The sequence below is a fragment of the Balearica regulorum genome, chromosome 4 (genome assembly GCF_011004875.1).
Source record: "Balearica regulorum gibbericeps isolate bBalReg1 chromosome 4, bBalReg1.pri, whole genome shotgun sequence".
NCBI lineage: Eukaryota > Metazoa > Chordata > Aves > Gruiformes > Gruidae > Balearica > Balearica regulorum.
In genome coordinates, this window is record NC_046187.1 from 24,199,238 (window position 1) to 24,225,585 (window position 26,348).

Consider the following 26,348-nt stretch of genomic DNA (forward strand, 5'->3'; position numbering starts at 1 on the left):
CACCCAAGTGTCTAATCCAAAATAGTTTGGAGATGCAAAAAAAGGGATATTGATATTTCCCCTCCCCCCCCCAAAAAAAAATCAATTTCTGGTAACTGTCTCTCTGCAACAACTCCACAGACAGAAAAAATATTTTGCCACTCATAGGAGTAAATACTTTTTACACACAAATATTCTCTCAACATTGGGGTCTAGATTTCCTTGTTTATTTCCTGGCCATTTTCAACCAAAGAGCGCTGACATACACCAGCATTTGTTGTATCACACATTAATTTCTCCCATCTCTGTGTTAAAGATACTGTTCAGATGGATGAGCAATATCATCTGAAGCCTTTAAAGAAGAAAGTCTGGATGCATGATGAGGTGAGGGCACCACCAGGAGATATTTCAGCTGGGGGTGGCACATCCGTGTATAATCCGACAGGAAACGTGTCTGGCAGAGGAGCAGGGGACACAGGCAGATCCCTGCTGTGGGGCAGTATTTGTCCTCCGGCGTGATGGCAAGGAGCGGTCCTGTGGCTCAGAGCCCAAGCACTGCAGCTGCAAGCAGCCCTTCACCCCGTGCATCATCCAGCCACACAATGTTGTCTGTGGCTGCACTGGAGACTTCATCCATTTTCCGCCATCTGCCTTTGGGTCCTCATCCACTGAAACTGCTCACCGGTGGAGATTTGGAAGACTAACACGCACCTTTAGGGGCAGATCTTTTGGAGCAGGAGTGCAACCAAAGTCAGCTTTGCCCAGACACCACTTCATCAGCCAGTTCAGTGGCCGTGGAAAGCTGATGCGAAGCAGTTTTGAAAACCCCTGCAGCTCTCTGAGCTTCTCCATCTGGAAAGCTAGACTTGGACTGTTTCTCTTCCCCTTTGTCTTGTCTATACAGACAGTAACCTCTTTGAGAAAAGGACTATGGGACCTTGATCTGTTGAGGGCCTCTGGGTGCAATAGTAATAAATAACAATTTAGCACCACCTTGCAGTGTGCACTGTGAGCAACGTGGTGTTTGGTGTTGTGCTTAAAACCGCCAGTCAGATGACAATGTGAGAAACTCAGCCCTCATTAGGAAAAAAAGTTCTAATCGTCAAGAAAAAAGAAGAAAAAAGCTGAAAAACATGATTCTGAAGAGCACGATAGTCCAAATGCAAGCAGGAACATCAGACTGGTTAGCTGTTGATGTCCCACAACTTGAGGGCTCGCTTCCCCCCCCCCCCCATGTCAATGAGAACTGAAGTCCATGAGAGTCAAGAGCCCGCTGACCTGTGCCCGATCTGCTCATTTATGGCTGGCTTTCATGACATGAAAGCTGTGCTCCTCCTGCCTTCAGACTGCAAGCTGAGACCGCTACTTCAGCCCAGCTCGTACTGTAAAGCACGTCCAGGGTGCTGCCGGAGTCGGAGGAACTCAGCAGGAGACATCAGCATGTGGCAGATGAGACGGGAAGGCAAAATTAAGCGCCGTGTGCCCTAGCTGCGAGCGGAGCTGAGCGGGTGACAGTTACGCTCAGGGTCTCTGCCCTGTGCTGCACCAGCCCCATCCATAGGATAACACCCAGAAGCGTGTGTGCGCACAGTGGGGAGCCTGGGGCTGCCTGCCTGCCTGCCTGCAGGGCAGTGCTCCCCGCGTGGGGATGCCCAGCTGCAGCCCCGGGGCCTGGCCGGGCGGCGGGGACGCAGCCTCCACGCACGATGGGGGTCGGCAGTCACAGCAGGTGCATATTGAATTTAAATGCAAAAAGGAAGTGCGGGGGCGAAGGGTGTGTGTGTGAGGTTTTTTTGGGGTCTGTATGCGTTTGCTTTTCTGGCTAAACCTCAGCTTGTGCTTTATTTCCCGAGTGGCCGGGGAGGGCGGCAGGGCGCTGCGATAGCAATTCAACACAGGGGTGGGGGCTTCCTATTTTTGTAGTTATTTCTGACGGCCCGGGGAGGGTTTCCTCCGTGCCAGGCCGGAGCGCAGCTCCGGTGCGGAGCGGGCCCGTCCTCCGGGGAGCTGCGCGGGATGTGCGAGGTGCGGCGGAGGGGGGGGCGGCGGGGGGCGGGTGTCCCGGGCGGCGGCGGCGGCGGCGGCGGCGGGCGGGCACTAAGACCGCGCCGCCCCCGGGCGCTGCGCGGCGGCCGCAGAAGAGGAGGAGACCGGCGGGCCCGGGAGGAGAGGCGCGGAGGGGAGCGGAGCTATGCTAAACCCGGGGTACCGCTGAGGCGGGGCGGGCCAGGCCAGAGGCGGGGGCTCTCTGGCGGCGGGCGCGCAGGGGCCCGGCTCCCGAGGCGGCGGCAGGCAGCATTTCGGCGCGGGGAGCGGCTCCGCAGCCACCGGGCCAATGAACATGTCAGTGTTGACTTTGCAGGAATACGAATTCGAGAAGCAGTTCAACGAGCATGCGGCCATCCAGTGGATGCAGGAGAACTGGTGAGTGCCGCTCCCGGGCCCTGCCGCCCGCCCGCCCGCCCGGATCGGCGGGGAGGCGCTGAGCCCATCCGGGTGCGCGCTGTGTGCGCCCGGCCGGCGCGGTGCGGTGCGGCGCGGTGCGGCTCTGCGCCGCCGTGCGCGGGCACACGGGCGCTGCCGCCGGCGCTACCTGCGCGCCCGGGCGGGGGCCGCCTCGCCGGGTTACGCAAAGCCGGGGCATCCCGCCGGCGGCGCGGTGCGGTGCGTTGCGGGCCCCGAGCTCCGCCGTCGCCCCCTCCCGCCGTGCCCCGGCCCTCCGCTGGCCCGGCGGCGCAGAGCCGCACACGTGCCCCGCTCTGCCCTCGGCCTCCCCTGCCTCCATCCCTGCCCGTCCCTCCCTGCCCGACCCTCCCGCTCCCCGCGCAGCACGCCCGGCAAAACAAGTTGCGCGTGTGCCTACGCTCCCCGCGGAGCCCCTTTTCCTTCCCCCTTCCCCTCCCCCAGCTCCTGATGAAACTTCATTTGCAGCCGTGCGGCTATTAACTTTCCCGGCGTGTGCGTGCGGCCGGGGTGCCGGGGCGAGCCGAGCCGCGGCGGGACCCGCCGTGCCGGGGGGCTGCGCAGAGACCCGTCGGGGCTTCCCGGGCCGCGGCGAGCCGGAGTCTCAGGGACACGCACACGGACACGCACACGGACACACGCACGCACGCTGCCTTGCCCGCCGAAGGGCAGAGCTGTGCCGGGAGCTTCTTCGCTGCCTCGCACTGCCCCGGGGGCGTCCCCGGTCCCGGGTGCGGTCCACGCCACTCCCCGAGCCTCGGCCGGCAGCGTGGAGGCGGGGGTGGAAGGAGCACCCCAGGTGCCCCTGCCCCTTCCCACGGGTACCCTGAGCTGCCCTCGGGGCCGGGATCCCACTCTCCATCACACCTGCCCACACCTTCCGCCGAGTCCTTGCCCTGGCTTCGTCTGCCTGCGCGGGCCTTGTGTTCGTGCCTTGCCCACGCTCCCCCGTGCCTCTCTGCTGCACCGTCCCCGGCCACCCTTGCCCGGTGCCCAGTCTTGCCCTTTCTGCTGCTCCCCTGTTCGTTCTCCTTAGCTTGCCCCTGACTTTCCCATTGCTTGCATGCCCTCCCTCCCTCAGCACTGCTGTCTGCCCTCTCGGAGTCCCTCATCCCCGAACCTCCCGAGTGAGGACCTTCCCCATACCACCCTCACGTGATGATGGCAGGATAGGACTGTCTCTGTGTCCAAGATTTGGTCCTTACATTTGCAAGGCAGAATGGTCTCAGATTGTAGGTGGATCTCAGCCAGGGACTTGCTAGAATCCTCCAGTGACTCATCTAGGGACTTTTAAGGGCAATATAATTAAAATGACCATTTAAATATGTGTATGTCTCCCTCCGTTCTTCTGCAGGTAAGCTCATTAGCTCTTGAGGGGTGCCTAGTGTCACTCATGTTTCAGGGGAAAGGAGACCACATAGATATTCTTGGGCTGGGAGTGTTGGATGCTTCCCATTTTGTCCATGTTCCAGAAGAAAATTGTCATCAGAACAGGACAAACTGGTAAAAGAGGATGGAGGGGGTGATACCTGAGTGTATATGATAGCCGAATAACGCAGGAGAGATGCAGTTTAGATTAAAGAACGTGGCTAGGAATCAGGACTCCTCTGTCATCTTCTCAGCTTTCCTGCTTTTCGTGACATGACCTTGGGAACATTACATAACCTCTCCTAGGCCTCAGTTTCCCCAGCAGGGAAGGACCGGGGGGGTGGGGGATAATAATGCTAAATGCTCTCATGTGGCGCTTTGATGACTGAGGTAGTGTTTGCCTTCCTCAAAGATGTCGGGTACTATATAAATGCTGAGCAGTGTTATTAAAATCTCCCTGGCAGTCTCATGTGCTGCAGAGGTCGCCAGCTGGGACTCCCGTAACGCCAGGCTCTCCCTTCCCAGGCTCAAGGAAGGAGACTGTCAGTTTTACGCTGCCTCTGTACAGCTAAGGAGACACGATGATCCGTGTGCACACGCTTTTCAGTCTAGTTTTGCCCTCTCTAAGGGAACTGATGAATTAATACCTTTGATTCACATGAAAGTAGAGGAGGAGAGTGATCTGCTTGTGGCCCAGGAACGTTTCTGGAAACACAACGGAGCCGTGCCCACTGAGGTCTCTATCGTGGCAGGCTTTTCCTGAAAATGTTGCTGAAGACAGTTCTGAGTTTCAGGTTAACCTGTGTGTTTTTATCTTCAGGAAATTCACTCGCTTAACGAAACAGATCCTGTGCCAGCACTTGAATTTTGCAGGGGGAGCGTAACTGCAGCTGAGGGCCATAAAAGAAGGCTTTTCTACTTGATATCAGGATGACACGATAGGTTTACTTACGCACACATCAGTCGCAGTACATGGTTTCTTGACTTTGTAGGCATAGCCTTGATGCATCATGAACGCAAGAGCATCCTAAGACGAGGTTGTTAAGTAGTAGTTTGTAGGGATAAACACGGTTGTTCGTTCTTTGGGCAGAAAGGTGGACTAAGTGAACTTGCTTCAGGAAGGACTGTGGCAGGATTTTATGCTGTAATTGCCATTTAAATTAGGTTGCAATACTATTACAATGCCTAACATGGAGGTAAACATTCTATAGGTGTGGCATTTGTTATTTTACTTCCATCTCAGCAATACTTACTGATACCTTATAAGCAAAAAAAAAAAAAAAAAAAGGCTGTAGGGTTTTATGGGGGATGAAGTGGCTCTAAGGAGTTGACCCTGTCTTTTGGATTTTTGAGAAGCATCTTTGGAGTCTGACTAGATTGCATGTGAAGACGTAGCCCAGTTTGAGGCAGGACATGAGTCCCTTTACATATCCTCTGGGTTCTGAGCTGGTTAAAGCACTGACAAGCCCTTTTAATTATAACTGTGTAAGCCCAAAGCTGGAAAAGCTTGAACACAAAGCCTAGGGGTAGCGGCATACCCGTAGATCCCAGTGTGGTTGGTCTGGATGGATCATGGTGCAAGGAATGAAGTGGCTGGTTCTGTTCAGCCAAGGCTTGCCCCTCCTTTGCCTCTGGCTTCCCAGCCTGCTCCAAGCTCCATCGCTCCCTGGGGCAAGTGTGTGTCCTCTGCACTCACCGATCGCTGGCACCCAGGCTTTTCTTCAGCACACCTCCATCCTAGGGTTTCTTTCCTCAGTCCCATCTGCCCCTGGAAATCTTCCCTCTGAGTCTGGCATGAGTGGGGCCTGTCTGACAGTGAAGAGGTGTAACGGCAGTGAATGAAGTCCTCCTTGCTTCGTGCTAGATGTTCCTGCTTCACTTCAGAGAGGCCCCCATCCTGCAGTGTGCATCCTGCTGGGACCTCTTTAGAGCCTGGGCCTAGATTAGCAGTGCTGGAAAGAGGCTACTGTTTTGACATAGAGGAAGAACGAATAGTCTGTTCCCTGATACTTAGAAGCTGATGGGTTCCGTGCCTCCCCGAATGCTTGGCTTTATGTGTACGCACGGCCTTATGGTATAGCCCCGGACTGCCTGGTTCTCTCGCAGGGAGGCACAAATGGCAGAGCGAGGTTGCAGGCTGCAGAGACAGACCTGCAGCTTGCTGGTCTCCGAGGGCGAGAGCTGCCGATTAGTTGTCTTCCCTAAACAAGCAATGACAGCTTTTGAGGAGGTTAAAGAACTAACGAGTCCATTCAGTCTCATGAAACTCCTCACGCTTCACATTGCGGGAAAGCTGTTGTTGATGTGCATTTATGTATAGTGCCGTGAGGTAGGTAGCTTTTGACCATGATACCTTTTTACCATCTTTCAGTAAAATAAGGATTAAGTCAAATGTTTTTGAAGCAGTTGCTTAAAATTATTTCTCAGATCAAATCCCAGCACCTCCTCCCAAACTTCTTCAGAGGGAAGAGGGATTAAATAAATAATCTGCAGAGGATTTTTTGTTTTCCTTAAACTGCTGCATGAGAATGAATGCAGCTCTAGTCCTTTATTTCCTGTGAATAAATACCTTACTATTTTTGCAGAAAATTCGCAGGTCAGTCAGACATACCGCAAAAAAGGTTGCAGCGCTGACATCCTGATTCCCAGCTGCAGCCAGTGAGGTAGCAAAAACCGGCCGGTGCTTATGAAAGCAAAAGTGACAGAAATGCACGGACGGAGCGGTGACCGCCGGGGTCCTTCTCCATCATGCTGCAGAGCACCAGGTTCGGGCATCAGCACGAAGTGACAGTTGTTCCTGTTATAATTGTCTGGCCAATAATAATTATCTTCAGATGTCTGCTGACGAGGGGCTCGCCAATGGGGAGGCAGGAGGCCTGTGCTGACTGCGCCGAGATTATCTGGGCAAGATGACGTCACGCGAGGGCTTGCCTAAAATCACAGAAACTTTTCCTCTGCTCCTCCGCTGGCTGCTGCAGAGCTCCGGCCATCCCTGCCCCTAGTGCCGCTGCCCTCAGGCAGGCTCCCCTCGCTCCCCTCTCTTCTGCCTCTCCTTGCTTTTTCCTCTCCTGTTTTTCTCCCTGAAAAGCCAAGGTTTAACCCATGGCAGCCGGCAGCGCACTCGCAGGTAGTAGCGGGAGCCGAGTTGGAGCAGAGGAGGACGGGTAGGATGAAAGCAGAGCTGGTTATTCCCCAAAGATGCTGTGGGGCTCTGCTGCAGAAAGCGGCCGTTTTCGTTAATGAGCTTTCAGTAGAGAGAGAAGTACTGCGTAAGGGCAGCTGGGCGTTTTTTGGCTTTAAAGGGCATTGGCAACTCAAACTGGACTCTGAAATTAACTTTGTAAACCTCAGATAAGTATATATTTTTGTGTATTTGAAAAAGCATCCTGCCGCAGGAAGTTATTTTTAACCTTTTGTTACCTGAAACTTTTACGTGGCGAGAGACAGAAAGTGCAGCCACTGCTGGGAGAAATTTATTCTTTGCTGTGATTCTTTCTGATCAAAACTGGAGGTAGATGTGGAAGAGCAGAGGGTCAGCTAATTTGGATTGGAAAATGCGCTTGCCTTTTAATAATTCACACAAGCACCATCATCCTAGACAGGTTTGTTTCCTAAATGCAGAACAAGATTCCCTCATCCACTTAAGCTACTCTTACCTCATGCAGAAATTAAGAGTGAGAGGCTGTGCGTGTATCTCTCCAGGCATACGTGCGTGGCAGCCAAAAACTGATGTAAATGACTTCTTTCCTTTTCTTTTTTTTTTTTTTTTCCCCTGAGCTCTTGCTAAATGCCAGTGAAGGATGTGGAAGGGATGCTGCAGTCACCCTGTCCTTCTCTCTGTGCTGCAGCAAGGACTCAAAGGGAAGAGGTATGAGTTGCTTTTTACCACAGAGAGACTGTTTTACTTGAGCAAAATTCAGTCAGCCCAAGAATTTAGCCTACCTCCACATTTCATCCCCCAGAGGGGCTTTTTGCTGCTCTCTTGTGCAAACTGGCCACAAAGCTAACAGGGCCACCGGTGCGCGGCAGCTTTGGTGCTGCAGAGATTAGAGGATATCCGCTCCTTTGCCTTTTCTCCATCCTGCAGGCTTTTCTGAGCAAAAGGCTGATGGAGTGGAGTGTCCTGGAGCTTTGGCTCCTTGAAAATACAAGGACAGAGTGTATGGTGAATAACAGAACATGTCCTTTCAGAGCTCAGGTATTTTCTGTCTGTGTGTGTGTGCTTGGGGGAAAAAAAAAGAAAAGAAAAAGGTAGTGGCACAGAAATGTCATCCTGAAGATAAATACATCAGTGTCTTCTGGATTCAGCCCACCACTGAAACATAGACATTGGCCTTTTGCTCTACCTGTCCCTAGGGTATGAACACATCTCTCGTCATGTTGCTTCATTAATTTTTAAGCCTCTGAGAGTGAAGGCATCTTTTCTACTTTGTGAAACACCATGTGCTTCTGGGAATAATAAACTTGTAAGAACGGAGCAAGAAGTAATTTAGGAATTTGCCATAATTTTTGAAAGCAAACATGGACATTTAGGAACATTTTGGTTTGGGATGAGATGTAGGATCCTGAATTATTTTGGCACTTTTGAAAAAGTAGCTCATACCCTCAGCTAGGCTTACATTTTGAAAGCAGAGGGGTGCTTGTACAGGCACGGGCTGACTAGCAAGTGGTGGCATGAACCCCCGGAGTCAGGGTGCTTTTTGTGGGCGCTCACTCGAGCAATGGGAAGAAGCTGATTTCCCCTGGGGTTGGGGTGCACAGTGCCCAGCTATCTCCTTCCTCCTCTAAACTCCCTGGCCCTGTTGAATCACAGGGAATTTTCTCCCTTGGAAGACAGTGTTTTCACCTCTGTGGCTATTTCTGCTAGCTTGCAGATACAGGCACCCATGCAGAGACAGACAGACAGACCTTTGTCCTTCTCTGGTTAAATCCATGCAGAGTCAGTGGGAGGAGGGGCCCCGCGCGCTGGTCCAGCTTTCCAGTCTGCCAAGCCGTAGTGGCACCAAGATGTGGTGTTAGGGTTGTCGGGGCAGCACCAGGCGAATAGCACACGGCGGATAGCCTTTCGGTTACATGGTAGCATCTGTACTCCATCAACCCAGGCAAAAGTGCAACCCGAGATCAACTTCCACGGGCTCTTTCGCACCCCTGGTGAAGGCAGTCTGAGCGCAAAGCGCATCTTTGGCCAAAGTCATTGCCACACGTCAAGAAGACAGCAGTTTGTATGATGGCATGTGAGTTGCTGCTTGCTGTTTTGCTGTCAGGCTGCACATGCTCCTGGGCTCTTCCTAGGCACCGCAGTGGCATTCCTTTCCGGATTGCCAATTTTTAATCATACTTTTATGATGAGCCACTGTTATTTAGGTTGGTGGATTTTTTTCTCTTACTAGTTTTTCTGAGGCAGACACTATGTGTGTGTGTCCCTTACAACCTAGAAATCTTTAAAAAAAGTCTTTAAAAGCAGTGGATAAAATTTATGTGGGGACAGCTTCCATATTCTCCTTCTCCCTCAACCAGGTGCAGTCTGGCTGTCCATAATCTGGTAAGAGAAGCACTATAGACAGGCTACAGATCTTATAGTGAACTCCGTACTGGTAGATGTTGCCTTTTAATGGGGCTCAGGGTAAGCAGGAGATCGCTGTGTGTAACTCATTGCGTGATTAGAGGTCTCGATTACTCCATTTTCTGCAGTGCCTGACATAACTGGCCTTTTCCTTGACCCCCCTGCTGAAAACGCAGTGAGCGCTCATGTCCAGTATATCTCCTGCTCCTTAAAAAGTCAAACGTGGTCACGTTCCCGTTGGTCTTAGCAGAGGAAGGTCTGACTGAGTAACTCTCAAATTTATGCGCTGTTTGCCATCAGTCTCTTCTCTGCAGCCATCTATAGTGGTACTGGGAATAAAAGGATGTTTTGTACTTTTTTCTTCCTTGATGTCATTGCGCAATCTCTGCCCCTTGCTCAAGAGTCTATCCCAAGCCCTTTTCAGCTGCCTTTGATCTGCTCTTAGCAATAAATATAGAGATTAAAAGGGGGAAAAATTTGTAAGGGAAAGGCAGTAGTATTTCTGTCTTCATGACTGTGTTAGGACTGGCAGGCTGGTACCCCATGTGTGTTGGGGGTCCTGGGAGGGCGGGCAGACTCATGGGGAATGCAGAGACCCTTCTCTGCAAAGGTGTTGTCAGTACAGAGCTGGGGACCTTGGAGAGTACAGAGCTGGGGTTTCTTTTTTTGGCTTTGAGGGTAAACTTTTATTAGTGTTTATGGAGCTTTCTGCAGCTTTGAGAATGATTTTGTAGTACAGGGCTCATAGGGGCTGCACAAGACAAGATGATGTAAAACACTTTTGGGAAAGTTTAATCAAGAGAGAGTTTAGATGCATTTTCTTTTAATGGAAATGGGCAGAGGTTAAAACATATTATTATTTTTAAATGTTAATTAGCATTGGATAAAATATAAAATAAACTTTTCACTGACTCAAACTATATCAACATGTGAGCTATTTATGTTACCAACCACGTTCTCTGTGTACTGCTACCCAATACTTCTTTTTCTTGCCAGCTGTTTTGTCAGCCCATTTGAGCCTTGTCCCAAGTTGGAGTAGATGGGTTTTGTGTTTACTCTGTGTCTACACAGCGCGTAGCACAGTGGTGCCCCATCCCTGACCAAAGTGTCCCAGAACAGCTACTACAAGCCATGCTGGTCCTGTTCATGTCACAGTGTCGCATCCCCTGGCACTGGGTTTGCCTGTGATTGCACCCAGGCTAATTCAAGGAGAAAATTGCATCACTTCAATGTGCAGCATTTGCCAATGTAGTTATTATTGCTTTTAGATCCAAAGTAGCAACAGTACCTCATACTGCCTTTCACCGGGTGCCTTGTATTATGTGCTCCATGGCAAACCTTTAATTGCAAGTCTTGTTGACTTTTGTGAGGACCTTTTACCCTTTGATTGCCACGAGTCTTACTTATGGACCACAAGCAAGGTGGAAGGACTCCAAAACTAACACAGCCTTGGTTTGCTAGAGAATGGATCCAGATCCTGCAGAACAGACATGCCATGAAATGATGAAATGATGGGCAGATCTTGCATCTGCTGAGCGGTCCTTGACCTCCTGTGAGAAGAGCTGGTATTCAGAGTGGGGAAGAAGAAGGGGTGGTGCAAGTCAATGGTTTACCTGATGCCAGGGGACTTTAGGCTTTGCAGAGTACCTGTGGTGGTTTACGCACTACATGGCATGCAAGGGAATGATGATCAATACATTTCTGAGGACGTGAGGAGCCTCACTTCAAACTGAATGCAGCCACAGCCACCTTGTACGAGTCAGGCATCAGTCAGGCGTAGTTCTTTGGAAGGTGCCTGAGTCCCACGATTTCAATGGAATTCAGGGACCTGTGTCATCTCTGAAAATTGCTCTATGTGCATCAGTTCCTCAGCTCTAAAATGGGGAACAATTCTTTTCAGGGGATATTCAGAGTTGGTTTTTACCATGTCACAGAGATGATCCTGAGGTGGTAAGACCGATATAAGTACATTAAAACAGTATGGAAAACATAATGGAACTACACTATTACTATGCAGCTTTACACTTGTACTAGCACTGGAGAATACTTCATTCTTGCCAAGGTTGTGGGGTAAAGTTTGTCTGTTTAATTGTGGTAACGGAGAAGTAAGAAGAACTGCTGTAATATATCATGGGATTAAACTGCAGAAGTCTAGACCATTCTTAATTGCAAATTTATGGAAGGAACTGTCCTTCAAATAGTCAAATAAAATGTCACACTATTCAACATCTTCTGATGATAACTTTTAAATAGAATTTTTAAAATTTGTTGGCAATTAGTTTCAGCATATGAAGTCTGCAAACAGTGAAAAATTAATTGGACGTCATCCATGATTATGAGCTCCTCAAATTGAATGTGTTGGTTTTGATATCTGATGGTCTCAGTTACCCCTGTACATAAAACTTAAGGTTGGTCAAGAGCATTATTAAGGACAAATATCTGCCCTGAATGTCTTGAGCCATCAATAGTATAAATACACTGGGAAAAAGCAATCCCAGGGGGTGCCAGTTGATGTTTTAAGGGGAAGAAACAATGGGCCAAGTTCATCTCAGCAGAAACACTGGAATTATATTATTGAGGAGTCTGATTGATCTTCTGGCTAATAAAATTGTCTGGTTTTCTTTTTCTTTTTTTTTTTTCTCCTTTTATTTTTTATTTAGAACCATTAAGAGGTACTTAAGATGATAGTAAAATCCCCTAAGTATAAACAAAAACAGGATGCCAAAGTTGTTGCACTGTCCCATTCAGATAGTAGGTTTATTAACAAACCTTTACAAAGTCTGGCTTTTTCCTTATGTAATTTTCCTTTTAGCTTTAAATGGGCATTTTCCCTCTTAAGTCTCCTGTTGTGCATCTGCTGAATGCAGGTCCTCTGTAAACATCAATGTGAATTTTGTGGTTTCCAACATACAAAATCTCCAGGCAGCTAAAAGTCCTGGGTTTTCTTCCTGTTTGTTCTCCCCGGGGGGGGCTGGTTATCCAGCTCCTTTCCCATGTCTTTGCAGGTCACAACCAAGAGAGGCGTTGGTTATTAGCAGGAAATTCTGTGGACACCTTGCATTTCAGTTGACAGCCAAGCAGAAAACTCCAAGCTATTTTGTACACCATGACCATGTCTAGATCCTCTTCATTAGCTACCTTCACTTTCACGAAGACTTTTGCTCCGCTGATGCTGTAGCTCTGGGGCTGATGGCTGGCCCAGCCTCAAGGTCAATTCATCGGGCACCTCACTGTGTCCCCAGTCCCAGGTGTGGATGGGGACCCGGCCCTTGTGCGCGGGCATCTCTGTGCGCATGGGCGACTGACCCAAACGCAGCAAAACCCGCTGGTTTCCTAGGCAAAAGCTGAAGCTGTGAGGATGTGCTAAGTGGAACTGCTGCTGAGAGTGCACAGCGTTGATTGCAAACCCCTGATGAAAGAGATTGTTTAACATGTATAAATATTTCTAAATGCATAATGTTGTCTTTACATTATTTTGTGAGGGCATTTCTCCATTACATTTTTTCATAAGATATTGCTGTTGGCCACTGTCTGAAACAAGATACTGACCTAGTTTAACCTTTGATCTGACCTGATCGCTCCTGTGTGCTTAAATACTGTTTTTTGATCACATGCCCGATAAAGAAAATATACTATTTTTGGTACCAGTCATGCCAGAACTGGGAGTGACATTCCCTTTTGCAATGGCTCTGTGTACACAGACTGTCAGTTTATTTTGTTAAATCATTATTTGTTGTCTGAGAACTCTGTAAATACTGTAGAGTTAAATCCATTATTTTTAAATCTTACTTGGATTGGCAGTTCATGCTGAAAATGCCCAGCAGTCCTACATACTGCGGCATTTCTGGGGGTCTGATGCTAGGCGAGATTCCCCCTGTGCAAAGCACTGCCCGTGGACGCTACGAAAAACTCTGTCTTGCCCCTGACAGCTTGTGGGTTTAGTTTAAGACTATTACTAACCAAGGCTGACAAAACTCATTCTTATTTTTGGAAAGGTTTAGTTAAATTATTGCTTGAATGATGAGAGCCAGATCTGTGCAGCTACACTGCCACCGTCTCTGTGACCCAGGGGAGAGTTTTACATCTGTCCCAGCGGAGGGAGGATGGCTCCAGACAGCCCACCACCATGGGTAAAAATAATGTTATAGCACTGAAAGGAATCCTCAGTTATTGTGTCCTTGTTCACTGGGTTCTGATATCACAGGTGAAATGTATCTTTTTCATTTTTAACAATTTCCCTTAAGCTTTCCAGCATTTTCCAATAGCTCCCCTGCTGCATCAGTGCTTACATCATGGACAAGTTTCAAAAGAGAGTTCGAAAGATGGGATTGATACCAGGTGTTCCTATTGCAGCACTTAGAGCCAGACTGTCACAAGGCTGTTGTACCCAGGATGCTCACATTTGTTAGGAAATGAAAGACGACGTTTTCCTGAAAGAAACCTTTTGAAATCCTGTTCCTAGATGTTCATGAGAGGTGGTCTCTGTGTAATGGTACCCCTGTATGAAGATGGTGGTTACAGTGCATGCCTTTCCCGGATTCCTCCACCTACGTCTTTTGACGCTGGCTCGGAAGGTTTGCATGTCTGGGATCCTGGTATTTGGTGATTACAGACAGCTTATATTACTGTTCACTCATTCAGTCCTTTGAGCGACCTGCAGGCACTGGTGATGGTATTTGTCTGACCACACATAGATGCCTGCTATGTAAGGTGTCTGAGTAATCTCACCCTGAGACAGGGAGCTGAGAGAGAGAAGTTGCATCCTAAAACCACTCCCTTCTCTGCACCGAACGCAGAGGGACTCCAGGGAGCTAATTGGACCATAGTTATTTCCAACCATCCTTCTTCCTTTCTCCCCCCACCATGCATTTTCTTCTTTTTCAGGTACCTATTTGATTTTTCCTTTTTGTCACCCTTTCCCCCTTTCTCTTTCATTGTCCGTATATCTTTTTCCCATTTAGGAACTGTCAAGCTGGCAGCACGGGTGGCTGGGGAAGCCCTGTGCGCTTGCATAAAACAGCCTGCGCAGTGGGAAAGAGCTGGTGTGTGTTTCAGTGCTGGGCTGACGGAGCTGGGCAGCCTGGTCCTGAGCTGTCTCCAGAACTGCACTGGGGTAGTCCCGCTGCCACCTTCTGATGGAGGTGCTTGGTCCTTGATTTCTGGAATAGAGCAATAACAAAAGGAGTGCTTGATTATAGCTTTTCTCAGCCCCATCATATCCTGGTGTGAAAGGGGCCTCTCTTTTAAAAAGTCACTTTCCAGTCATTAGCTGGAAAAATCCTAAATAAAATCTACAGGAAAACTTCTGTTGGCTTCAATGTAAGAGATTTAGTTCCTAAACTTGAATGTGTTGGCTAAAGTAATGTGGCATCTGGTATGTAAAATGATTATGACAATTCACATATTTTGAAATGGTCATTATTGTAAATGGAATAATTGGAAAAGATGCTAGAAGAATATGAAAAGAGATTGTGTCTACATTTAGGAAAAAATACACACCGGGATGGTAATATGGGCAGTCCAGAAATTAGGGACAAATAGTAATTGTAAGAGCTATCACAGCTTTTTACTGTGGTGAACAAGCAGAGCTCCTCCCTGTGTTTTCTGTAGTAGCATGCCCTTGATCGAGAAGAAAAATGGACTAGGCTAACAAAAAAGGATCTGTTAGCGTCTGTTGTGTGTCGGCGTTAAAGCTGGGAATGCAGATTTTGACCTCAGGCTTTCCAAATGCTCTTCTTGTCTTAGCAGTCCCTGTGACTTCAGCTGTTGTGGTGTCATGGAGTATCTTCCCTCATGAAATGCTGGTGGCTTCCAGGTAGCCATGCAAAGTGTGTAAGATATGGAGAGTGGTCCTTTGGTTTATCTCGATGAACTCTTGCAAGTACAGTGAGCAGTTTTGAATTGCATCAATTAAAATGGCATATACAATTGAGGGAGGCTTTTGACAGACCACAAGTATCTCGCCCACACTTTTACGGTTGTGTTCCAGGATTTTGTCTTCATAGGCTGTGTCCTGATGACCTTCGTTACGATCCATATTTATTGCTGGCAGAGAGTAGGCCCCTTTTCATTAAACTAGATCATGTATCTGTTTACAGGGGACGTGAGTTTGGCTTCAGACGTCTTTAACCCATTTGCCTGTTTAAATTTTCAAGAATGAGTCTTGACTTGGTAGAATTTCAAGTAGCTGATGTGTTGTTAAAATAGCTGTGTATCTCGAAAGAGGGACAGTTCTCTTCGCTGTATTACCGTGGAAAGTCACGGTGTTTCAGTATCTTTTTGCCCTTTGCTAAGGTCTATACTGAATACCACGGTCACATTCTTGGTGAGTTAGATGCTTTAATGACAGAAAGCTTTGTATTTTAACATTCCTAACAACAGGAGGGATGCCTTGGAAGTGGTGGATCTGCACAGCTACCAGGGCTGCTCTGAGAACTGCCCGAAGCCATTGCAACTGGAAGTCTTGCCAGATTAGAACGACCAATTCCACTGGCTTTCAGCTGAAGTTTCTCTTCTTAGCTCCCCAGTCCTACATGACATTAAAAGAAAGCAAGACTTTGATTCCCAGCACTTTTGAGAGCCTCCCATTGCTTGTACAGTAAGCCAAAGCACCAAGGCATAAACTTGGTACCACCAATGTGTTTTCCCTGGCTGCTGGATGAAATTCTGCCCCTTGAACATCAGCCAGCCTGTGAGGCAAGAGGGACAGCCTCCCTGTCAGCCAGGTTGCACAAGAGGGTGGTGTCAAGGTGGGTTAACCTTGGGTTTGCTGGTGCTGGAGTAGCTTCCCAGGGCTGAACTTTTGCCCCATGCCAGGCCGATGCAACCGCCCCTACAGTGAGGTGAAGCAGCCACCTGTGCCAGGGCTGCTTGTCATGACTTCTCCTGGGGCCGTGACCTGTCACACCAGAGTGGAAGGGGCTGATGGAGGCAGTGAATCGTCACACTGCTCCAGCTGCCTTGCCCAGAGGCTGCCTGCGTGGCCTTCCTGAAAGCAGTCCCGGAGACGGCACAGTGTGGAGATGATTTGTCCTTTGGTATTTATACCCATGAGAGCATGTATGCTGAGGTGCTTGTGGTTCGTGTGCCCAAAATGTTGCACCCATGCGGTCTGAGCAGTTTCCTCCTAGCTGCATGAGCAGGGACAAATACTCTTTAGGTTATGAATCAGACAAACATCCTTCTCTAACTGTGTCTTGCAGTCTGCTATGATAGCGCCCCGTCGTCTGGTCCCTAGACTGTCCTGCTCAACCTGCTTCATTCAAAGAGTGGGGAAGGCACCCATCCGGAGAACTACAGACTTTCAAGGACCTTCACTATTAAAATTGGTGTCTGGGATTTGTCCCAAGTCAGTGGGAGACATGCCTGTGACTTGAATGGGAAGAGGATGTAAATTTTCGTGCATGATTATATGAGGTGGCTCTAGCGTTAGCCATAGCTTTGATTCAGAGAGAGATGCGTGCTGCTGAAGGCAGAATAAGCCGCCATCCCACGGGCTTCCTCCGGGAATACCGATGAAAAGGATGTAAATGCAGGATGTGGCTATGGAGTAAATGGTAACATGTGGGGGATCACTAGAAGGCATGAAGATTAAACTGAAAAGGGTTCATTTCCCAGAGATTGGCTTACATGCCATCCTCCCTGTGCAAGTGCTTCTCTTCCAGAGAAAAACTACCCGTCTCCAGCGTTGAACCAGTTAGTGCGGGCAGGGGTTAGGCTGCCTTCTGCCGTGCTCTGGGGTAGTGGCCGTATGCAGGAGAAAGCCTTACGGAACAGAAGGAGGAAAGAAATGTCAGTTTGAGTCAGGCTGTGTTGACTCACAGGAGACATTTTGAAGGTTATGGATATATGTTAAGCAGGTATTAAGTAGCTCTTGCTTTATAAATATCATTTACAAAAGCAAGTATCCTCTTCAGGGTGCCAGAGTATATAAGAATATGAGTTAATTAGAGTCAGCATTTTCACAGCGGCAGAAAAACAGGATTTAGATCAGAAAAACTGCAAATAAGTTTGCTGGTGACTTGAAATCCAGTGACTTTTGTACAAAACTTCCTGGCCTCGTATCTTGCTTTTTGCTCCTACTCACTGCTTTCTGCAGCTGTGCGCATTGTACTCGGTGTAGTTGTTTGTGATTTGTGTGACCCGAGAGAGGAGCGGTTCAGAGCTGCTGACCGATGGCCGTTTGCAGAGAGGCAGGTCTGCCCGCCGACAGGGACACGTTGCGGTGGTACTCGGAGGCACCAAGTCAGTCGTTTTGCAGAGGAGCGCAGGCTGGCAGGAGGATGAGCCAAACCACAGGCTCATTTGTAAAAACAGGCTCAGTGGAGCGTTTCACGGCCTGCAAAGTGACCAGGCTAATCCTGGAAACCTGCGGCCTTCATCACGACACCTGGCACGGCAGCACGGCCGGCCTCCTCTGCTTTACCAGATTTCCACGCTCACATCCCTGTCTTTCTAAACATGGCACAGATTTTTTTCCTTTCCTGGACTTAAGGCAGGGGGCAATGGAAGAAATCTGCAGTAAAGCCTTCCCCAAAACAGTAGGAAAATGCAGAGGCCCTCTTGTAAGAGGGAGGGGGCCCTCATGCTAGGGTGGTGCGTCGGCTGGGTTGTTGGGGTGTGACTTTGTCTGCAGCGCGAACAACATCGCGGTGCATTCAGAAAAGCTCGCCTGACTAACATATTGCTTACATTTGCTGACTCACTCTTGCACTGCCTTTTTCTTTCTTGTTCCCTGGCTGTGTTGATTTTTATCTCTGTTACTAGGGCTGTGCCCCAGACACTGTATAATCAGTGTGTTTGTGTTTGGCTCTTGTGGGGGTGGGAGGCATCTACATTTGGATACAAACCTTAATATAATTCACCCGCAAGTGAATAATAGGAACGAAAGACAGGGGCCTGACCCCCCCCAGCGTGGGGCAGAGCCATCCCCAGCAACACTGCCTTGGACTTCCCACCATCAGCTGCGTTTGGTCTTACTGTCTCTTTGTGTCCTGCTCCCCAACGCTATTTTGACTGATTCAGCCTTGTGCTTTCACCTGTAGAAGACACCAACACAGGCAGCCTGTGTCTGAAAGCGCTTTGAGGGTGGGAGCCGGGCAGGAGCACGGCCGAGAACCATGGCAGAGCTGCCGGGTCCCCGCCGTCCTGCTTTTCCAGGAGGTGTGGGGGTGATCAAAGGCCCTGCTCACTGCCCACCCTGCTCGTAGGGTGCTCCTGGAAGGGCTTCGTCCACCTCCTCCTCTCCGGGTGAGCGGAAGCAGTCCTGCACCCTCACAGCCCTGCCTGCTTTCCCACTTTGATCTGTCAGCCGGAGCCATTAAGTGTCCGTGTCTCTTGCCACTTCAAAGGGTGTCTGTTCTTGATGTGCAATGCTTGTGTACTTGTGGAGGTACGGGTCATTTCCTGCATATCTTCCCAAATACCTGTGGTACTCTGGTCTTAAGTGACGCTCCTAAAATCTTTGAGGATCCAGGTTAGCATGGAAAGACAATTATGTCTTCAGGTTTTTTCCCTTTACAGCCCAGGCTCCCAAATTTTGTCTATGAGTATCCCAGATAGTTGTGACTATCTTGTCTTCTCAAACTCTTCTGAACAGGTCATGATTTATTTTTCTTATCCAGCTTGCTTAGAGCTCATTTGAAGCCCATCTCATTAAGTTGCCATCACGTAGTGCTCTGTTCTGTTTTTTTAATCAGATGATGTCCAATGTTTTCCCAGCAATCCTAATGCAAGGAATGACATTGCATGGCCAATTACCAGGGAACTAATTGGCAGACAACTTCTTCCCTCGTGGTTCAGAGAACGTTACATACTTGTTCCCAGGAGATCATACCACACAGCATTGCCTTGCAGCAGCATTGCTGTGAATGAAGCGTGCTTTTTCCCTCCGTGCCTTTTCCTGCTCATCAATTTTGTGTCAGACTGGGAGCACTCCCCAATGTCACCAAGCAGAATCCAGCACCGACAGTGCCTTCGAAACTCTGCCTGTGTTGAACCTACGGCCCCTGTGTGCCGGTTCTGCACGGTGGCAGCTGAACAGAGGCACCCTTCTGAGTGCCCGGGCACGGTAGCTTTGCTTTAAAGGAACTTCAGCCTGGAAAGGGCTGCCTTTTTGGTTCTTTATAGGCACAATCACTTTTTCAAGCTAAGCAGTATCTATGGCATTTCTTACTGCAGGTTTCAGTATTCCAGGTTCAGTGAGATCAGTGATATTTAGCATTTGCAAACAGAAATTCTAGGTTTAAAAATCTTGGCATTTTTGATGGTGACACTTGTAAGTGCTAGAGGGGATTAAACATGCAGCTTCTCTGGTGTCTTCTCCTGTTAGCTGTTTCTTCATAGTGGAAATGACTGTCAGCGTCTTGAACCAAGCTCTGAAAGCCCTCCAGGCATTTCAGTAGCAATGCTGAGGACTTGTGACCAGCTTTACTCACTTTTGGATTTACATTTTTGTCATTGATTCTGAATACATATTGGACCAAATATGTGTGCAAACAGTATCAGGTGGCTGTGTGCTGGTACTGTCCCCACTTACTTTTACTGATTCTCAGAAGCAGCGCCTGGCACCTTGGACCCATGCAGGGAGGACTAAATGATGAGCAGAGCTGTTGGTTTACATTAAATTAGTCCCATCTTCTATATCCCAGCTTTCTCTGAATTTGTGTTATATTTACTGGCAAAGAGCATCTGGCATCACCTATTTGTAAATCATAAATTTAGATTTATTTTACCAAAGTAAACAGAAACCAGTCCCAGTACAGACAATAATATGAGAGCTTTAAAAAACATGCCTTATCTTTATCAGTAAGTGGTAGTGCGTACTCTGTTGAGATCTGCTCTACTAAAATATTTCTTCATGTCTGTTGCCTAAGGTGAGCAATAAGCTTTTTCTTCAGCGTGGCACTCTGTCACGGGATGGGGTGAGCAGTGGTACCGGAGCAGATGAACTCTCCTCCACCTCCAGGCTGCGGCACCTGCTCCCAGTAACATTTTCATGTCCCCTTGTGCAGCTGCATGATGAATTTCTGGTATGAATAGTGGCTTCAGTGCAGAGTTTAAAATGGAAAGCAGGACTTTGCCACCCAACTTTCAAATCCTCTCTTTTAGAGAGTTGAGGAGGAGGCTTCGTTTGCCTTACCGGAGTACCCTTGCAGGCTGGAAACCCTAAGCCTGCTCCCACCCTGGCTGGCCCTTGAACTGCTGGCCCTGCACCTTTGTGCCATATCCCTTCCCTGGCCCAAAGCTGGCCACTTGGCTTTTTGTTTAAGATAAGGGAAGAGATTTGTACCTCTGGAAGATGCTTTGTGCTGTGGGCAGAGTCAAGGAAATATCCATGTATTAGTTATATGGATAGTTAAGCCAGATTTTCCAGCTGTTTATTTTACAAGCATGTTGAGACATCTTAATGCAGTTAGAGGTTATTAAGTCTAAGTTGTTAAGTTAATTTTAATGACTCTAATAGACCTTTAGCGTTCACGTTTAATCCAGTGCTACTTATTGGCCTACACGGTGTGGTGATACTTTTTAAAGCTTCAGACTTGGCAGCTTTCTGAAAGAGTACTTATATTTCCTAGATACTTGGATGATTTTTTTTCTGCTGTTGTTAACCAACGTAGACTTCAGCTCTGCATTTGGACTAAAATTTAAAACCATCTGCGGAATGGAGTCCGATGCTGTAGTTGTAAGCCGCATCACTGGCTGCCTGTGAAAAAGGTGCCTCTATGTGTCTGCCAGGCAGAGGCATTGGGTGGAAGGCTGATGGAGAAAGAGAAACAGACTTGGGTTGGTTCAAATGAGGCATAAAACATTCTACCAGCCAAGGAGGTCTGAGAAGCTGCCCAGCAGACCGTACGACCTTGTTCACTGAAATGAAGCCGAGCTCAGGATGCTTCCAGCCCTCTTCAGATTCCTGGGGAGAAACGTCCTGCTGGTTACAGCGCAACGGAATGAGTATCAGCCGCCATTTTTTTCTGTGTTGTTTGAACATCTTTTGGCGTAAGAGTGCTTCTCCAGTAATTGAATTTTAAGTTTCAAAGTTTCTGGACTACATTAACGTTTAATCTGCCCTCTACTAGCTGGCAATTTCTATCCTGATTTACAGTGATTAATGATTAATCTAGCTAGGATTTGGTGGTACTCCAGAATTCAGGCATTTTGATCTTGTAAGTCAGGTTTTAAACTAAATGCACGTTACAAGTACACCTGCTTTATTTAAAAAATAGAATCAGTGTTTCATCTTTAAAGATTATTCATGATTTCCTGGTTTATTCAGAATTGCAGGTGTATCACTGCAGCTAAACAGAGAGCATCTCCCAGTTGGCTGTTCATCTCTTTGGAGGGATACCCTTTGTGGCTGGTATCAGAAACACATACAAAAGGAGCTTTGATGTCTCCACCCCTGGCTGCTGCGTTTTTGCTGTTGTGTTTCAGGAAGCACACCCAGCCCTGCCATGCTTTGCTGAGGCAAAGCTTCCACTAATGCCATCGGACAAGTTTTCTTCTTTACCATGAGCAGCCGTAAAAGAATGCTAACTTAAAAAGAGAAGAGATTCAAAGCCATATAAAGACTTGATTCTCTTACCGAGGTAATCCTTATGCGATTTTCCTAAATATTTTGTCAGGTTTTTCTGTCTCTTGTTTTCTTCAGTGTACATTGGCACTAAGTGCCTGCTGACCTTCCTTGGATCAGCTTTCGTCGTCTAATAACTCGACGTAATGTGCAGAAATCCTGGGATTTACATATTTGACTGATTTATGAGTAAATACCTCTCAGTCTCTGTTTAAATCTGCTTGAGTCTAAAGAGATGCTGATGTGGATACCCCTCAGATGTATTGCACTCATATTGCAGGTACTTGCACGTGACAGATTTTGTTCGTTAACTCTTCCCCAACTATTACAAAATACTTTTGAACCAAGTGGAAGCACCAGTTCAGGTATTTTCCATCCAATCTGTGCAGTTTTTGTGGACGTTGTACTAGACCTGTTCTTCTGCAAATATTAACACAATTTTGTTTTTTGACAAGTATACCATAATTAGTATGCCTCTAAATTCTTCCTGGCAGTTTATTAGTTCATGAAGGGCTATAGCATTTTCACTGGTTAAATTCAGTGGTTAAGGTGTGTATGATGAAACCCGACTAATCAAAGCTGGAGTCTTTGGTTCCTGGTGTTGGTGCTCCGTCTGTACGAATTTCTTAGCTTGCTCCTCGCCTTTTTCAGCTTATGGTCTATTTAGATTAAAACATCTTTTGATCTTTGGCTTGTAAACAAAAGCAATAAACACTTCTGTAAGTGTCAAGGGCTTTGTGGACAGAGGTGTCCAGTTGCACCATTAGGTAACTGTTTTGTGAAACGGCTTATCCCAGTGGACACTGAAATGTCTTTAAATGGTAATCCTATTTCTAACCCAAGTTAGGTAAATAACTCTATTTGTATTTAGACTCCTCACCAAAGGTTACTGCGTTACCTAGTAGGCTGCAGTCACACTAATGACAAACAGTGTTTTATCACCCTTGAGTGGAAAATAGTACCATCCTTGAGTTGGACCATCCTGTGTCTCAATTTTATGCCCCAAAAGCAGATGTAACAAGCAGTGTAACAAGCATAGCTTTGTAGAGGCTTACTGCACCCACGGTCACTGACACATGGGGATAAACCCTTCTTTCCCCTTTGCTATACGTTGTGTGTACTCTGTGTTTTACAGCGTCACATTTTACTCGATACCAGCCTGGACTGTGGTCCTGCGTGAGGTCATACCCTTTTGCTGACTGCTAGGACCTGCTTCCAGTTCATCTCAGGAGGAAGATCCAGCAAATCTGCATGCACAAAGTGAAAGATTCAGGCCCAGGTTTCAATTATATTAGAGTATTTGAATATTGAAAATATTTTATTTTGATTCTCATTCATCTCCTACAGTGAATGTGAACTAGATCTAAAATCCCAACAGGCTGTGTATTTTAAAGTGCAGATAAGTTCATTTCACTGAATTCAGAGGTTTCAAACCTTTCAGGGTTACTTTTTCCAAGTGAAATGTAGAACAACCACTGTTACTGTTCTTTTCTATATAATTTTATTCTGTACCTTCTCCAGCAACGCAGTACATTTTTGGTGTCACTTGGGTAACCATCCTGAGTCTGATAAGACATTAATTGAAACAATTCTTAAACCCGTGCCATTGTAGCAATGTGAGCTGGAATATAGTAGCAAATTTTTCAGCATTTCACTTTGATGCTTTTCTGCAGGTAGGTTTGTAAGTCAGGACCAAGTTTTAAGTCAAATAAGTAGGAAGTGAAGCATAAAGTACAGAATTCCAGAAGCAAAAAGCACAAGACCATTTCAGGTTTTAATGAGATGTGAAATGTTCTCACCTTGCAGGAAAAGCTCTCCAAAGAAAGATCACCGTTGTCTTTGGGTTAATCTGTGGGCAGAGTTGTACTTTCTCTACTAACAGCTAATCTCTAATGCAATTACTGTTCAGTCATAAAATAATCACTTTACTTGAGACACCCCAAGGCTTTCTTCTCTTATTTAGTACTTCTTTTTGCTCTTCATGGATGGGACCATAATAGCGGTCCTAACCATACAGTAGACATAGCAGACCAAATATTGGTGTAGTAGTCTTTTCCCAAAGCAAAGGTTTTCCTACAGATCAAATAAAGTAACATCAGATAGCCAAGTCCCTGAGAGTGTTGAAACTTCAACAGATGACATGTGGGAATCTAGATACTCTGCATGCGACTTTGCATGAGAATTAAGTGTAGAGATAGACTTAGCTTTGTATTTAAATGGTAACCTTTTAGAAAGTGATAAAATCATATCTTAGCTTTTACATAAGCTATTCATCAGTAACAACAGGCAACGCAGTAACCTGCACGGGTTGGTGTGACCAGACTGGAGTACCCAGTACAGAATTACAGTAATGCTGTTCTTTACTATCTATCAGTAGAAGAGCGATAGACAAACCCAGCTGCAAACTGATGTAGACACTGGGTGCTCTTTCCCCAGTCCCGTGCCTGCAGAACTGCGCATAGATCCATCTGTTCTTCTCTGCACTTCAGAGTCTATGTGGGGAGAGAAAAATCACAGGTCTGGGATGTTTTTAGGGTCAGTCACAGTTTTCACAAAAGGCAAATTTTGAAGTCATCTTCGATGATTATAATGAACGAATCGGCTGGCTCTGTACTTTTTAATTGTTAGAATGATTACGTATTTCTATATTAGATTTAGTTCAATTCAGTATAGTTTAGGTAGTTAAAATAGCTGGGAAATAAGCAGGAAGACTGGAGAATGAGTCCAGGAAAAAAAAACAACACCAAAACCTCCTGGCCAACATCTCAAAGGCTTAGAAAATTAACTTCTTTGCAAGAGACTTCAAGCTGCCATTTCCTGCAAGGCCAGGAGGAACTTGCTGTTCTAAAATCTTTTTGGATCACTCCTCATGGCTCCCAGGTGTAAAGATGGCTAAATCTAAATGTGCTTAATGATCAGTAGAAAAGGGCCTTGTATATTGAATCCTCTTCCTCAGACTCCAGGACAGAGAGAATTTGAAAGAGAAGAGGACAATGTTTGAGGCATAGTCTGGACCTCTCTTTGCAGACCTGATTAACCTGGGCAGCACTTAGCAATTACGGTGTTTGCCTTTATAGGGTCCCTTCAATGCTGGGTTTCATGTAAACAGGAAACAATTAGAGAAGAAATGTGGTGCTCTATTTCCATTGTATTTCCTGTGCAAAACTGTGGGCTAAGCCATTTGGGAATTTTCCCCTTAATTGTACCCTTGGTTGTGTGAGGTGTGTTGATTGACTTTCCGTGATGCCCCCCACACACCTGCTTGGAACTGATTCACGCAACCCGCCTCGTGTAATGAAAGGTATTTCAGCTGAGTTTGCCCTCTAAAAATACTGAGGGCTGGATTCAGTCCTTAGTTATGCAAGAGGAGTTGCAAAGAGATTGTGCCCATCTTGCTAGACACAGGAAGGAGGCGGGATGGTACGGGCTTGGCACCATCCTCCTTGCAGGCATTCCCAGAAGAGGATCGGTGTGATTACAGCTTGTGCTGGCTCCAGGTAGTCACACTGCGTGGTTGGGGAACCCAAGCTGCCTGTCCCAGCCCGTTGGTCACACAGGATGTTGTGTGTGTTGCACAAATAAACATTACCATGTATAATCCTCTGCACTCTGTGGGATGAGCTGCTCTGCTTGCCTCAGGGCTCCCTGTTTGTGGCCGTGTCACAGTAGCAATGATGTAGGTCCAAATCAGAAGAAGAAAAGACCACCTGAGGCAGACAAGTCCTTTGAAAGTTTAATAAGTGCCAGCAAAATGAAACTAGGTCATCAAGATATCCGTAAACCCTTGAAAGTTCAAGGAACTTGTGCATAATTAATAGCAATAACCAAAGCAGAGCAGCAGGTAAACATTGATCTCGGCTTTCTTTTGGCAACTGCTTGGTATGTCCATTTTCTTGACTGAGAAGAAGCGAGACCAGAGGCAGGTTTAAATGTTATTAAACCCTACTCAAGATGCCACTGGTAAGTTTTATCACTGGTGAAGATCTTAGAATTGTATCGTACTTTCATTTGGCCTCAGAGATGCATTAGCTCAGAGGCATCTGATAGAAGAATTTGACTGCATATACATGAGACAGAAAGCTTCTGGAATTGCCCAAAAGAGGATTAAAATCGTTCCAGAACGGTGTAGTGCTTGTTCAGAGCAAGACACAGGGAATGGTTCTCTAAGTCCCCTGTAAGTCTGCAATTAAAAACTATAGGTTTTTGTAATACTTACTGGATTATTCATGTGCATTATTCAGTATACATAGCTGTGATGTACATATGGATGGATGTGTACGTGCAAACTGCTGAAAGGAAATTTTTATGGAGAAGCAATGAAATAACACAGTGGGGAGATTACTGCCAAAAAATGCTTTGTAAGTCACAGAAGGGGAAAGAACAAATAAATACCATGTTCTAACT

General features: G+C 47.1%; 1 protein-coding gene across 2 annotated transcripts in view; it reads left to right on the forward strand.

The window, feature by feature from the left end:
* Positions 1-2,113: 2,113 nt before the first annotated feature.
* Positions 2,114-26,348, forward strand: part of ELOVL6 (ELOVL fatty acid elongase 6) — a 76,248-nt gene continuing 52,013 nt past the window's right edge. Inside the window, exon 1 of one of the 2 annotated variants that reach the window (XM_075751457.1) lies at positions 2,114-2,403. In XM_075751457.1, coding sequence (XP_075607572.1) covers positions 2,315-2,403 — 89 coding nt within the window. In that variant the 5' untranslated portion in view covers positions 2,114-2,314. The remainder of the gene's footprint in view (positions 2,404-26,348) is intronic. The other variant, XM_075751458.1, reaches the window with a different exon arrangement.